At 42.9% G+C, this 14,511-nt stretch overlaps 4 protein-coding genes across 4 annotated transcripts; 3 read left to right on the top strand and 1 right to left on the bottom strand.

Moving 5' to 3' along the window:
- Positions 1 to 266: 266 nt before the first annotated feature.
- Positions 267 to 931, top strand: BDB00DRAFT_818936 (uncharacterized protein). The gene is made up of 3 exons (XM_053123198.1): positions 267 to 372; positions 435 to 597; positions 631 to 931. The coding sequence occupies exons 1-3, from the start codon at positions 340 to 342 to the stop codon at positions 909 to 911; spliced, it is 477 nt and encodes a 158-aa protein (XP_052980642.1). The 5' UTR covers positions 267 to 339; the 3' UTR covers positions 912 to 931.
- An 11-nt stretch (positions 932 to 942) lies between these two features.
- On the top strand, positions 943 to 2,720 carry BDB00DRAFT_938372 (uncharacterized protein). Its single transcript, XM_053129282.1, has 5 exons — positions 943 to 1,262; positions 1,353 to 1,461; positions 1,547 to 1,720; positions 1,820 to 1,991; positions 2,078 to 2,720. Exons 1-5 carry the CDS (start codon positions 1,044 to 1,046, stop codon positions 2,628 to 2,630), a joined length of 1,227 nt encoding a protein of 408 aa, XP_052980641.1. The 5' UTR covers positions 943 to 1,043; the 3' UTR covers positions 2,631 to 2,720.
- On the top strand, positions 2,721 to 6,502 carry BDB00DRAFT_974414 (uncharacterized protein). The gene is made up of 10 exons (XM_053129900.1): positions 2,721 to 2,861; positions 2,986 to 3,114; positions 3,236 to 3,343; positions 3,435 to 3,548; positions 3,627 to 3,719; positions 3,836 to 4,384; positions 4,470 to 4,591; positions 4,692 to 5,616; positions 5,700 to 6,089; positions 6,163 to 6,502. Exons 1-10 carry the CDS (start codon positions 2,754 to 2,756, stop codon positions 6,352 to 6,354), a joined length of 2,730 nt encoding a protein of 909 aa, XP_052980640.1. The 5' UTR covers positions 2,721 to 2,753; the 3' UTR covers positions 6,355 to 6,502.
- A 6,592-nt stretch (positions 6,503 to 13,094) lies between these two features.
- On the bottom strand, positions 13,095 to 14,463 carry BDB00DRAFT_818916 (Rrp15p-domain-containing protein). Its single transcript, XM_053123197.1, has 5 exons — positions 14,276 to 14,463; positions 14,039 to 14,169; positions 13,753 to 13,933; positions 13,544 to 13,654; positions 13,095 to 13,460 (listed from the first exon to the last, which is right to left on the bottom strand). The coding sequence occupies exons 1-5, from the start codon at positions 14,415 to 14,417 to the stop codon at positions 13,405 to 13,407; spliced, it is 621 nt and encodes a 206-aa protein (XP_052980639.1). The 5' UTR covers positions 14,418 to 14,463; the 3' UTR covers positions 13,095 to 13,404.
- Positions 14,464 to 14,511: the final 48 nt, after the last annotated feature.

Here is a 14,511-nt window from a genome sequence, read left to right as displayed (position 1 = left end):
TTACAGTCAGAAACCTAAAACAACCCAAGCCATTCACAATCACACACGAACAGATTCATGAAGCGACGAAAACAAAAAAGTTCATGGTGAGGCAGGAGAACCGGCTGAAGAAGGTATGTTCATGTAAAATTGTTGTACGCATACGTGACAGTTTACATACTTAGCTTATCTTGCTTTAATGTTTAGAACTACATTGATATACAGCGGAATGCTCTCCACGACTTACAGCAAAACTGCTTCGTTGGCATCTGCGATCCAGCGGAAATCTTCAAAAGGCAAAAAGTCAGGCTACAGCATGTCGACGTTCTACGCAAGTTTTATTATTCCAACGCTGCCTCAATGAACACCGTCACCGCGAAATTGTTACAAGTCGTCTTTATACGCAACTTGCGACAAAGGAACGCCAATACGTCAGAAGCACAACTTCGAAAAAGCTAGGAATCCCATCCAAAAACCTGCGTCCTGTCATGTGTGTTGGCCTTGCCGGCACAGGCGTAGGCTCCCATCTACGTGGGCGACCTCGGCGCGGCGGCCGCAAGATGCGCAATGAACATAGAATTTGTTGTCCGGTGGTATTGCAGAATGAATATCGAACTAGTCAAACCTGTCTCTTCTGCTTTTGTCCACTAGTGATGGCAACGGCAACCAAGGCTACAAAAAACGGTAAAATCAAGTCAGTGAAGGTCCATGGCGCTCTCCAATGTGTCAACCGGGATTGCCCTGCGGTGCGTGTCGGGTACACTACTTTTAGTCGTGATTCTCTCTCGAGTACGGCCATGATCATCGCTGCTGTTACCCAGTTATTCTCCCCTACCAAGTCACCTCTTCCCCCTTTCGATCCTACCAACCCAACACAAGCAAGTTTTACATTTTCACCTGCCTTTTTGCAGCATCCATCATATCATCTTTAGAAATGGTGCGCTTGTTGCTTCCATGGTTTTTCCTGGACCTGTTTATTGCGCGCTCCCCTTCTTCCCCCAAACATCGTTTGAGTGCCAATAAATTATTGTTCTCTCCTCAATTTTTTTTTTCCGTAAATAAGCATGGCCACATTCATGAAACGGCCAAACGATGACACAGAGTCCTTTGCACTCTCATCACACACCAGCTTCAAATCAGACCTGCCGACGCCCCCAGAAAAACGTCGATTCTTTGAAAGCAGTAACAACAATTTAACAGGAGCAACCATTTTATTACCTTCACAACAATTAGAACACCATTATTCATTGCTACCACAAGCCTCTCCAACCATTTCGTCTAAAGTAAGCAACAAAAAATAAGAATGAAAACTAAAAGAAAGCCAATAACTAGCATTGAAGTATGCTTAATCAGTCGTGTTAATACATGAATAGGAGCAATCGCTTACAACGCCACCAACGAGTCCGTTAAAGACGCATCCGAAACAATCAAAAGCCTACAGTACAACGAATTCAGTAGACTCTGAAGAATGGCGACTGTTAGGTTAGCTTCACGAACAAGCAATAGTGACTAATTCGATTTAATAAAAAAAGCCAATTGAGAAATAACAATCTATTTAAACACTTAGAACGACCACCGTCGGGTGCATCTCCAGAAGAGTACAGCAAGTTCATTCCTGTCAATATGGTAGAGCCTGTACGAATGAGCCAATTAATGATATGGTCAGCATATGGAGCAATGCAAAAAAAGAAGGTCACTTTTGGTAGAGGCACTGCAAACGAACAAAAGGCAGATCGGATAGGTGAGTTATTCTTAGCTTGGGACTAGAGAACTTTTTTTATTCCGTGTTCACGTCGAAGCTTTTTGGCTGATCAGCGTATTTTCTGTCTGGAAATCAAAGCTTCTGATATTCAGACTCGGATCCTTAAAGGACTGGTAAAAGGAGAGATCAACACATCGATTTACGCATATAAACCATCCCGTTTCACGCTGAATAGCGTTAAGAAAAATGCAAATCCACGGAATGACATCAATCGACAACGTATAAGAGACTTTAAAGAAGCGTTATCGAGGTAAAAATATAAAAATCAAGAGAAAGACAACTAGTAGTATGTGCAAGGCTGATACTGACAGCAATGCGCCTACTATAAAAATACAGCTTAGAAACAGAAGATTACGAATGGCGAGAAGTCACCAGCAAGCTATTTCAGCAACATGCTGCAATGCTCGATGAAGCGTCTCGATCCTCATTGGAAACAGAAACAACGATAACCACAACATCAACAACAACGGCAGCGGCAGCAACCAAAGAACCTATACCCATACCCATTACTCAACATCTGCTGGACGGATTGGATGACAACGAAAAACAGTTTCTGGATACTTATTGTCGAGAAGGGACCGACAGTGACACCGACTTAACCATTGAACCTCGCATAAAGTCATCGGACATGGTGGTGGAAGTTACGGAACTGCGTCAACGATTGTCAGTCGTCAAAGAATTCCAAAAGAGCGTCGAAAAGTTATGTAGAGATACAATGGCAGGGATCGCCCGTAATATGCAGCGAGGAGCGTTAGCAGTACCTGCTGAAAAAGCATCCCTCGCAAAAGCAGTAGCACAAGAGAAAGCACTTGAAGACATAGGAAAAGAGACTAGCAAAGATATTTTAAGGATGCTTTCTCGATATACGGCCAACAACATAAATAAATGAAACAATGCGCGTTCCTGCAAAGAAGACTTCGTCGAAATTAATTGCTCCGACAGCGCGTAAACGAAGCGCGGGGCGCGTTTTTTCTTGTAGTCTTTGATTCCTTTTCTATTACCTTTACCGATAATGATATACGGACGACAAAAGTCAGAAAAAGACGACACAAATGTACCTCTTTTTAAAAATGTCAAATATTATCTCCACAAGACGTTGAGTCTCAGAAAGCAACGCGAGGTAAAATAGACTTTTTTTTATTTTCCTTACTTTGGAAAGATCAAGTGAATGTCATTCAATTCTCGCGAGTTTCAAGCTTACATTTCCGTGCTCTCCGTGTTGTCCATTGTAAATAAATATATAGCTTGAAAACAAGCTACAAGAACATAATGCTCAAAAAGCAGAAAACGAGCAAGATGCGACTCACATAATTGCAACAAAGCAAATTGAGCTGGCAAAAGAGCATGAAAACGAACCGCCTTTCATTGTTACGGTAATGCCACATTTCACACACCCTAGAGAAAGGGTTGTGTGCTTGAGCACATGCATAGAAACAATAGCAATTCTTGGGTACCAAAACTAATGCACTTGAATCTAAACACGAAAAAACACAGCCTGCATGGGTTGAAAAAGCAGAAAAGAACAAGTTTGTACACGACGCGCAATACTACTCGACTGATCCGTCGTTTATCTTTTCGGGCATGGTCCTAACGGCAATTGATGTAATATGTAGTCATGTATTGGTTTTTTATTTCGAGAGTTTTCTAACATGCATAATCTCTTGGGGGGATGCATTGGGTTGGCGTGGAACAGGTACCGGTAAATGATGCTGTGGTCTTTTGTGCTTCAATGCAACAACTGGGAGGGCAATATTTGGAAAAATACTCGCCAGAAACCACGCATCTCGTTACTTCATCAGCAAGATCGGTAAGCATCCAGTAATCGTTTGCTAACTTGGACAAGTCTTCCCTACCATATGCACGTATTTATCCGCTTTGATTATAGAAAACGGTGAGAGATGCTCTCGTAAATGGAGCGTTTGTCGTTACACCACATTTCATTCAAGAGTGTATCAAATTTCGGCGACGTGTTCGCGAGGTAAAAAAAAAATGGGATGATTTGATGATTGTCCCCCCCCCCTTACCGGCTTACCCAACGGCTTGTAAGATGACCGAGTGCTAAATTAAATCGCTTGTCTGTAATCTATTCGATAGGATCCATATCAATATACATGCGCAGCTCCTGAGGATCCCTCAGCAATGGTGAACGAGCCAGCTCACATGGATACATTTGAAAAAAATCTGGAAAGAGAAGTGGTCGATACGAAAAAGGCAGAGAAGCAGTTATACCAACCCATCAACAAAGATTCGCACCCCATCTTTCCTCCATACGATTCCAAGTTCAACAAGCAGAAGGGCTACGTCATTGACACTGGCAAGACCCCGCAACTTTACATGTCTGGTGAATGTCTCTATGTTGAGCCAGACCTCATCCCGGAAGTAGAGCTACTGGATAGCTGGCTGGATTATCTGAAAAAGGCTGGTGCTACAATCGCAAGCGAGTATAACAAGGATCAAGTTACGACCGTTGTTGTCAAGGATCGCTCGACTCCGGTCTATAAACAAGCTTCCAAGGATGGCAAAGTTGTAGCTTCGACATGGTGGTTGACTAACACAATCATGCGTGGCGAGAAACATGCACCGACCAGCACCTTGGTGGATTATCCAATGCCTAGAGGAGGTATTCCGGGAAGTCAAGCTGTGGTATGCTTAACATGTTCGCTAAATGTGATCTTTGTCTAAGAACCTTGTAACATAGCTACTAAGTTTTCATTTTTCTTTTTGACAGATTGTTACGATAACCGGATATAGAGACACGGCAAGAGACTATTTGAGACGACTTGCTATTCACTGCGGTATGGACGTACACAATGGTTTGGCAAGAGACACGACGCATTTAGTCTGCATTAGGTATTTGCTTCCAAATACATATATGAAATGGAACAATGAGCTGCATGAGAGAGAGAGAAAAAAGGTAGCATGGGATTCTCAACAATTATTTATATGATAGCCAAGATTCAGCCAAATGGAGACCTGCCAAAAACATGAACATTCCTGTTGTGAATCATATTTGGCTCGAGGAGTGTTTTAGAGACTGGACGATCTATCCTACCAGCGATACCCGCTTTATCCATCTTCCCGCCAGTAGCGTGCTACGCACTTTGGTGGGAAAAACTGAAATTGATCTGGAGTTCATGTCTCGCTGGTGGAAGGGCCACCAACCAGAGCAATCCCACCTTCTACTTGTTAAAAAAGATGCAGAAGAACATGGGCCACAACAAAGTCGTCGTGAGGCTGCCAAAAAGGCTGGTGGTATGAACAATCGCGCTGCCAGGGATATGAACAATTTCGAACGTGAAAACCGGGCAAAACGAACTCAAGGACCGCGACAAAAAGTGACAGCAGTAGAAATGGAAGACCACGGGATTGAAGATAAAGATAGTACCAACGAGCAAAAAGAAAAACACTTGAGCGCTAGTGATGATGGAGCAGAAAAATCGACGTCCACCGAGGAATTATCCACTAAGAGTGTGCAACGCCACAAACGTCGAAACGGCGACGACGACAATGGCGGTGAACAACAAATTGCGACCAGCGATACCGATGCGCAACACAGCGACGGCGCTTCAAATGCTTGTGGACAAAGAAGTATCAAACGTCAAAAGAGCAATAAGAGCAAGGACGAGGAAGAAACAGTAAAGGACAAAGACACCGAAAAGCAAAAATCGCCAAGTCCAGCGCCGGAAGAACCATCGTCTTCACGTCGTTCCCGAAGTCGAAGTAGCGAAAAAGAACCTGCGAAAAGATCACGAAAAAGCACAGGCAAGAAAATCATTGAGGAGTTAATAGAATCATCACAAGCGATCAAAACACCTGAAAGACGAAAAGTCCTTTTCACCGGTTTCATGAAAGGACCTAAAGAAACCATTGCAAATGTCAGTACTTGTCGTTTGTCTTTACTTTGTGCGAATTCGATCCTTAACACTTCCTTATGTACTTCTACTATACATATATATAGCGTATCCAAAAAAAGCTCGGCGCTGACTCTGTCGAGGATGTTGAAAAGGCAGACTGCGTTGTCGCTGGGAACAAGATGGTACGGACGCCTAATTGTCTATCTGCCATCAACTTGGGTCTCCCAGTAGTCACCGAGGACTGGGTGAACGACTCACTCAAAGCCGGCGAGTTACTCGATACCGAAGAATACGTCGTCAGTGACCCGGAGAAAGAAGAAAAGTACTGCTTTAACCTTAGGGAGTCGTTAGAAATTGCACGGGAAAACCGTAAAACGGTAGATAGAGGACACATTAGAGGCACATTGCTCGAAGGATATAATGTGTTTTCTGTGTCGAGTGACAAAGAAACACGTAAAAGCCTAAGGCAAATCGTCAAATGCGCTGGAGGCGAGGTAAGTAGCATATCCAAAGGGAAAGCGGAGAGGGATGAGAAAAAGAAATCTAATTCGTTTTGGAAATGGATAGTTTGTTGAAAAGGAAGCGGATTTGGATCCATCAAATACCGACGTTACATGGCTTGTGATATCCGATCCAGACAAGAAGGGCGAGCAGGCGAAACGACAAGCATTGAAAAAGAAAGGCTTTACCATTTACGATATGGAAATGATCCTCACTGGAACTCTGCAGCAAAAACTTGATCTGCAAAGGATAATTTAAAATATGTTGAATGTTTAAGTAATCGTGTCTATCTCCTTGGTCACCTTGATGATCTTGTGGGTAGCAGACATGTCTGTAATATATGTAATATAGGAAAAATTTCAAGATAAATAAGAGGGTGCTGCTTTGTCTATGTCTACAATCCAAGGACCAGGTATCGGCGTACTGTTCTGGGATCGCTACACCACCAGAACTTTAATATACAAGATGCTGGAGATGATAACCGATCTTAATTGTACAGCAGTAAACGCTCGTGATTCCATAGCGTGAATTCCTAAATCGTTTGTGAAAGCAGTATGGGTTGAAAGTTTGTGAGAACAACTTACTAGTGCTCCCCGCTATTCTTGTTTGTTTGACAGCACCCAAAACTTTGAGGGTTGAAAGTCAACGAGTGTGAAATTAAAGGGGGTGGACTGTAAATAATGCCCAAATACCAGCAATCAAGCGTCGTCGTCTTTTCTTCTACAACCTTATTATCATCATTGCCGAGGGAAAATACTGCTCTGTATTGACATCTTTTTTGTTGCTACTAACACGCTTGGGTATCACATCGAGTTTATCGCCGGAACTATCAGCAGCTTATCATCATTACACGTTTACCCTCTCGCAAAAACAAAAATCTAATGAATACAGCAGCAGCAACAATAATCAAGTTTTCTTAACAGCCAGACAATACGAAGCGATATCGCTCTTTTGATATATATCCCGTCTGTAGAATAGAACCTAGATCGGAGATATTGTAATGGCATTATGCATTTTATCGGATACAGATATCTCCCTCCATATATAATGCTTGTAGAGACGCTTGAAAAATCGTGTAGTACCCCCCATCGTGTACGACCGGTATAAGATGGATACGTAGAATAACAGTCAATACACGATTACACACTGGTAGTGCGTATCGCATTTCGATTGGTACCTTAATCTTTTACACTGCCGGATCGTATAAAAACTACGCATTTCAAGGCTTTTACATGGAACAAAGTGCTGCAGAATTTGACCCTACCCTCAATTGCTATGTCCAGAATCCGAAGCAATTACCCTATTTACAACTTTTCGGTGAGTGTCATTCTCGATGCATTCATTATCACCTTCCGTGCTGCGGGTATCGCAACATATGCCAACATGAAGCTGTGGCCGTTGTCAACGATGTGACTTTCAAGGCCGTCAAGGACATTGGCACAGAAAAACGTTACCTATGTTCATCTATTCTTTATTTCACTGAAATTAGGAGGCATGCCCTGGTATTCCAAGCTGTGATAGGAGGATTAACCGAGATGTATTTCCATCAGTATTTCCTGGCATTTTTTCCTGCTTATCATATCGACTTGTCCGCAGAATCGCTCTGGGTGGCCAGCCATTGCATGTGCTCCAGTACAGGGATGTGACAACAGCTCGTGTGGCAAATCACACACTCGCCACCAACCTCCGCCTACGGTCGCAAAGTGCCCGGTTCCAAAAGGAGATCAATTGGGTATACTTGGGGTGCCTCTACACAAAGGAGGCGCTTGTTACAGAGGGCCTCGCCTGTACCCAATTCATCCAGAAGCACTTGGGTGCCAGTGAGTAGAAGATGAATATTTTTTTCAAAGATGCTAAAACCAACAGCTGACGGTATTACAACCTTTATAGTGGGCCGCAATGATGTCAAGAACGTGGCCAAGGGTATTCTTGGTGTACTTCGTCTCCTTCACCTTGCAGCAAAGACAACACCACTGGTCTTTGCTTTCCCTAAGGCATTCAACAGCCGTACCTTTAGCAAGGTAGCACTTTTTATTCAAAACAGGTTTTAACACATACTCATATTTCTTACTGCTCTATAGGTGAAGGAGGGCGATGTTGCAAAGCTCACAGACTCTCTTGTAGAGGTTGTGAACTCACAGCAATCACGAATTTTCCTGCGGCACAAAGGAAAGAATTCATTACCGCATATCGCCAATATACGTGCGGACGAGCGGATGGCATCAAGTACTTGAAGGGATGTTATATGCACTGGATGCAATCGGTGCAACGTGTGTAGCACCAATGGGAGCGATGTCTTGCGTGAAGATAGATCACGTTTCCTGCAATTGACTCAAGTTCTCAGAACCACCGAAAGTGAACAGCAATTCAACAATGCGCGGGACGAGATTATTCGTAGATTTCCTGCTCTACGTAGATGGATCCGCTGGTGGCTAATTGCAGAAGTGAGCAGCATGATTTTCAAGCGTAATTCAAGCATGAAACCTTCTCTACAGAATCATGTTTCAAGAACGTCGAATGCAATCGAATCGTATCACAATGTGCTTTATGGCGTCATTTTGAAAAATGCGCCTCTATCCACAAGCTTGCCGCAGATTTTGCAAACAGCACGAAGTGACGAAAGAGATCTGCTGCAGTTTTATGATTACGGAGGTCTGCGTCCGTCATATAACCGAAAGGCAGCGCAATCGCGGACCAGACGGCTCAAGAAGTACGTAAACGATTGCCGCGCACCAGACACGACAGAGAAGCTACATGCTAGCAAGAGTGATGATGAAGAGCAGAATGACGGCATAAAAGACATGTCACGCCTAGAATTATCAGCCATTACCAAAGCACAGCAAATTACTGGGGATGATTCTATCAACATTGTCGCATCAGATACCAATCCGTTATCGCACTATCACGAATCAGCTCGCGAGCCTTTGGATGCCTCTGATCCAGCAATCGAATTGGAAATGAAGCGCTTTGAGTACATCGATTTGCCTGATGTGCAAGAAACACAAGCAACACCGATCGGCAATGACCCACGTACGGACCCGGATATAGAATTTTCGGATGATCTGTATACAGACATACTTGACGAGATCAGGAACACAAGTATCCAAACCGATCGACCTGAAGAACGAGATACAGTTGATGGGTTTTGACGATGCGGATCATGTACCTACACCCAGAAGTGATATGGCGTCACTACGATCCCCGAGCGACGGATAAGACCTTGAATTAAATCAAAGCCAGGATATGTCATGCTACATCGATACATTCGTTGAAGTGCTCTGGCATTCAATACTGCCACATGTGGATATATATACCATCTCTTTACAAAGCGACCATTTATTCGACAAGACTCTGTCATACGCATATAACCTGGTGGAAAGAAGGATTCCGCATAGATGCATCGAATCAAGTGCGCAACTTTGTTTACCAATCGGTCACCCAGCTTTATCATGGACGTCGACCTTATGAACGAGGACTAATGTACGATGTTACCGATTTCGTTGCTGATTTCCTGGAACAAGCATTACAGCAGTTTTGTGATTTGTTCACTTTTCATTACGCTCGGTACAATATGTGCTTTCATGATAATGAGCACTGCTGGTTCATTGAAATAAAGCCCACGAGTATGCCTTGTTTGATAACGATTGTCCCAATAAGGTCGATAAATACGCTCTATCGACAACGTCAAAGAATTTCAAGAGGCGGTTACTGAATGGACATCATTATGAAGCCTAAAACCGAGGAACACGGCTTTAAATGCGAGAAAACAGCCTTGCAGTATATACTTCCACGAATGAAGACCTCATTCATTTGTATCGTTGATAAATTGGGTAGCATACCAAGCCGAGCTGATAACATCATATTCCCATATGAGATCCAGTTGTATATTCAGCAGTATGAATTGCATGCCAAGATACACTCGACAGCTTGTGATGGATTCCACTTGGAAAAGAATAGCAATCATTAACAATAACGGGAGACAGTTTTTCATGCATCTCCGGACAATTTGACATACACGGAAGATGAAAGTCAATTCAAACACCATTTCTCCCTTGTTAAAGACCTTTTATTGCATACATAGCATCCCCAGTGTCCCTTTGATATGTGAATATTAGGACCGAATGATTGCAGGTAATCGTTGGTTACTAAGAGTCTCCTTAATGGGGTCATGATATATTCTATATGCTAAAACCATCGGCATAAAGCTTGGATGATTTGTTACTTCACCATGTATGTCATCCGTATGTTCGAAAACGTTTATATGTGGAGATAAAAAAGAGGCCTTTTAAAGGTCCTAGTAGTATTCCTGGGGAAGAACTTCTTTTTTTTCCAAAGAAAGACATAGAGACTTGATAAGCTTTTTGGGAGCAGCATGAAGTAAGATACGTTTATATTTGAGTGGTATTGATGACGGTAAAAGTATATAGTGGTGTAGGTAACAAGATGTAAATATAGTATGCTATGTGTGTAGTTCCATGTAATACTTGTATTTTACGGCGCGCTCGTTTCTTGGGGATCAGTACATTAACTGTAAACAGTGGTTGTGATGGTGTAGACAATGGTGATGGCGCCAGAGCAATTCTTTTAGGACTATTGCGACTAAAGCCTAGTGGTGATGCACCGAGAGAGTTTGGTGTTGATGATGAGATAGTTGTTGTTACTGATGACGGGTCAGCTACTGCTGTTGATGATGGTAACGAGTTCTGCAGATCTCCTTGTACTATGGATTGGAGGGCAAATGGAGGTGGTGACGGTGTGCTAGCAGGTTATGCCGAATATCCTCTGCTTGGTGCAGCAATTCTGCGTTCATCGTTTCACAAATGCCATCGCTGTTTGCTTTGCTAGCGCGTGCCAATCGTCTTTCATCCATCGCTCGTAATGCATTTTTAGATGGTCTGGTGTCTTGTAAAATACTGTTACTCCATCTACCGGCTTGGATGTGGATGCGTTCCAAAGCTTTGCCAATCTGGTCCACTCTGATGCATCGATTGTTCTTTGAGCTTGTCCGTGGATGATTTCTTGAAACTTTTCGAATTCCTGCTTCGTGTGGACAGGGGTAACAGCATGTTTTGTTCCTTGTTTTTTGTTTTTTTGGCAAGAAAGATATAGCGCTTATTCAAAGGAAATGGCCGTAGAACCGGGCGGTAAGAAGATGTTGATACTAATGTTGAGAGTATATGGCCGAGGTTCGAGCGTATCCAGCTGGTCGCGATGCTCTTCGTTGTTTCGTTCTTCTGCTGAAGACATGTCTATCCCAAGTGTGCGAGCAACGTCAGGTGCTGCAATACCAAATGTCTCGCAGCACTCTTTCAGCTCCAAGCCTTGGACATGGGCACGCGCTTACTCCTCAATAGCACTATCAGTGCCAAAAACCGAAAGCTTCATCCGTAAATATATCAATGCTTCAATCAACCATGGATCATAATGTCCCTTGTACTGACGTAAATATCGATTCATAGTGCCGACCTGATATATAAGGTATCTCAATATCAAAACAAATTGATTTCAGTGGATATCACCTTTTACCTTTAAGTTTTGACTTCGATACTCTGCAAGAAAGCAATCAGCCAAATGTGGTCCGGCACCGCTGGAACCATTCAGCACGGATAATGTTTTGATGGACTCCACCCTCTAGAGATTTAGTTCCACGGGCACACCAATAAAGGGGAAGATTTGCTATTTTGTCGTATCCAATTTTATAGTACAGCGGCATATCTGGATGATCAGAAACTTGGCCTTCATATATTGCCTTGAGCATGTTTTGGGCTTGACGGTGGGCGTTATTATCAAACAGTTTCCTTCCAATTCTGGTGTTACTGTATTCAGCAAAAAGATTTTGGACTTTAGAACCGAGCTCGTGTGATAATGGGACGAAACGTTTCACCCTTCGCATAACCCATCAAGATGGATTCGTGTTCAGCATGTATTCCCATGTAATGTTTTTGGTCGCTAGATATTGCTCCACTTTTTGCCGATCTTCTTGGCCCACAACAAAGATAGCGTTGCGTAGTTGCCGGGAGAATGCTTTTGCGAGAACGTGCCGTTTGGGTATCTTGATTAGCGCCATGAAATGTTAGATGTCTTTTAGGATGCTTGAATATACTGGTTGCTGCTGGGTGTCCTGCGCATGAATATTTGTGAAATTGAAGTTCGAAGAGTCGGAACACGGTATATTAAATGTGCTTTGTTCATTGGAGCTGTCATTAGTTTCGTGTGATCTTGACTCCTGGTCACTATCGTCTGGTATACTGTCGGTTATATAATGCGTATCATGCGTATCGTCGGGTATGTTGGCTTGTGATGGGTGATTGCCTTGATGCCGTGGTTGTTCTCTCCATAGACATAGCGACTTTTTTTGAAGCGTAGCATGAATATAGGTACTGTCACCGCAAACGGGAGGTCTCCAAAGTCCATAAGAGTTTTTTCAGTGTAAGAGTCAAGAATTGGCGCCAGGAACACAAGCGTGCTTGATCGATATATATGCCCTGTTGTCGTCGAATGTTATCTAGTAATTCATGAAGAGAAGCACATGTTAATGAATCATACGTAAATCGTAAAGTACCTGCTGCTCATTGTGTAATATCTCGCCATATGCAATTGGAAATGGACATTGAAGACGAGAATAAATAGCAACGTACTCGACCATGCGGAAAAGGGTTTAGTACGGGTTTACCCAGTGTACGAAAACACACAAGCTTTGTATATATCGTCAATGACGCCCACGCGTCCAGCGCTGCATAATACACTTGATTCTCGGAAAAATCTTGTGATTCCCAGTTGCTGTCTCTATCATTTTTTTTCGATCCTACCACCAAGTACTTCTCGGCAATCGTAGCTAGTCCTACATTTCCATTTTCAATGAAGCCTCGTCTACGAGAAAACTTGCCGAGCTTGGTAAGTGACCAGACAAACTTCACAGATGAGCAACGACACGCAGTAGACATGGATGTCGTTCTCGAGTGGGACATTAAGATAACTGTTTTTCTGGACACCCCTTCCCTTTTGTCCTGCTCTTTTCTGGGTTCCAGTGTTCCGATCACTCTAGCTGTGTGAGGAAAATATAGAGTAGATGCAATGCAGAGGTTACGACTAGCTCTTTTAACTATGTGAGCGCCAATTTCTGCCAGCATACGAACAACTTCGCCAACACTCGTGAACCGCGTTCTATCGTAATGCTGACTTGTCTTGCTGTTCTGGATCAAGCATACTCTATAGCGTCAAAGCAAACTACTAACACCCCAATGATTGTAGGTAACCATAGTCGTCCTGGTTCCGTGTAATAGTAATAAGATGCAGATGATAATTTTATTATGAAGAGCCCGTTTTTAATAAGTCCAAGAAATTGGATTTCGACATGGTGGAAACTAGTACAAAATATTTGAGTTAGATTGACTATCATTTCAAGGATCAACGCATAGTGAATGTGTGATGATTGAAAAAACCTTACCATTTCGTGCCTTTTCAATGGCTGATGACGCCTTGTGTTTTTCTGATACCTTTGTAACAGCTACCTCTGTTGCTTTTTGTTGTGTTCGGATTGCATTGAACAACTTGACCACTATTCGTAAGGGGAAATATTAGTAACCGTCCATCCGACCCCTCCTTCCCTTTCCTCTCTCATCATCTCGCAAGACCAAAAAAAAACCAGAAACATACCACCACGCGTAGCCACCTTTCTTAACCGTTTTTCATAATCAAATGATGTGTAATCTGGAATGACTCGACCTCGTTCTTTCTGTGCCTTCTTTTCAGCCGTCATCATCTTTCGCGCCTTATATTCCAACTTTTCATCCTCGATCTTTCGTTCTGTGCCCTTGGATCTAGCCATGATGGGTTGCTTCAAAACATCAAAACAAGGGTATTGATAAGTCTGTTAGCACTAGCTGTCATATAATAAAAAAAAGGCTATGGTAACGTCGCTATACATATGTGTATGGCATACCTTCTTATCCGAACCCTTCAAACTACTGGCCAAGATCTTTGTCATTGCTTCCGAGAATGCCTCGCTCGAGTTCTTTCCCTTTGCATTGCTGGACTTTTGTTCCTGGTCAAGATCGAATTCATCGTCTTGTTCTGTTTTCACAGAGAAAAAAAACACAAGGATTAAAAGGGTAAGTTATCCTCGTTCTTCAAGAAGAAATGCATCGTCGTTGTTGTAGTTGTTGTTGTCTATATTTACCCATAGGATCGTCGTTGCTATCGAGATCGTCGTCATCGTCTTCATCGTCAGCTTCGAGATCGAGATCGGATTCGTCAAACTGGTCCTCGTCTTCCTCTGAAAATTCCTCTTGCTTTTTTAATTTCTTTGTATCTTTGGCCATTGTATTTAATCGAGTGTTTCAAAGTGAAAGAAGAAAGAAAAAAAAAGCAAGGCCCGTGAGGGCGAAATTTTTTTTATTTTCGCATGAATCCGGC

This window comes from Zychaea mexicana (assembly GCF_025766255.1).
Source record: "Zychaea mexicana strain RSA 1403 chromosome Unknown BDB00scaffold_28, whole genome shotgun sequence".
Classification (NCBI taxonomy): Eukaryota; Fungi; Mucoromycota; class Mucoromycetes; order Mucorales; family Lichtheimiaceae; genus Zychaea; species Zychaea mexicana.
The sequence above is the reverse complement of the archived record's forward strand: the minus strand, read 5'-3'. Positions and strand labels throughout refer to the sequence as shown.

Excerpts from the sequence above, each read along its gene's own strand:
- BDB00DRAFT_818936 (XM_053123198.1), top strand. The coding sequence starts at position 340 with ATGAACACCGTCACCGCGAAATTGTTACAAGTC. Across the intron at positions 373-434 it reads CCGCGAAATTGTTACAAGTC|CTAGGAATCCCATCCAAAAA; the intron begins GTCTTTATACGC and ends ACTTCGAAAAAG. Across the intron at positions 598-630 it reads GCAGAATGAATATCGAACTA|TGATGGCAACGGCAACCAAG; the intron begins GTCAAACCTGTC and ends TTTGTCCACTAG.
- BDB00DRAFT_938372 (XM_053129282.1), top strand. The coding sequence starts at position 1,044 with ATGGCCACATTCATGAAACGGCCAAACGATGACACAGAGTCCTTTGCA. Across the intron at positions 1,263-1,352 it reads CTCCAACCATTTCGTCTAAA|GAGCAATCGCTTACAACGCC; the intron begins GTAAGCAACAAA and ends ATACATGAATAG. Across the intron at positions 1,462-1,546 it reads TGAAGAATGGCGACTGTTAG|AACGACCACCGTCGGGTGCA; the intron begins GTTAGCTTCACG and ends TTAAACACTTAG.
- BDB00DRAFT_974414 (XM_053129900.1), top strand. The coding sequence starts at position 2,754 with ATGATATACGGACGACAAAAGTCAGAAAAAGACGACACAAATGTACCT. Across the intron at positions 3,720-3,835 it reads TTCGGCGACGTGTTCGCGAG|GATCCATATCAATATACATG; the intron begins GTAAAAAAAAAA and ends TCTATTCGATAG. Across the intron at positions 4,385-4,469 it reads TTCCGGGAAGTCAAGCTGTG|ATTGTTACGATAACCGGATA; the intron begins GTATGCTTAACA and ends TCTTTTTGACAG.
- BDB00DRAFT_818916 (XM_053123197.1), bottom strand. The coding sequence starts at position 14,417 with ATGGCCAAAGATACAAAGAAATTAAAAAAGCAAGAGGAATTTTCAGAG. Across the intron at positions 13,934-14,038 it reads TGAAGGGTTCGGATAAGAAG|CAACCCATCATGGCTAGATC; the intron begins GTATGCCATACA and ends GATGTTTTGAAG. Across the intron at positions 13,655-13,752 it reads AAAGGTGGCTACGCGTGGTG|TGGTCAAGTTGTTCAATGCA; the intron begins GTATGTTTCTGG and ends CCTTACGAATAG.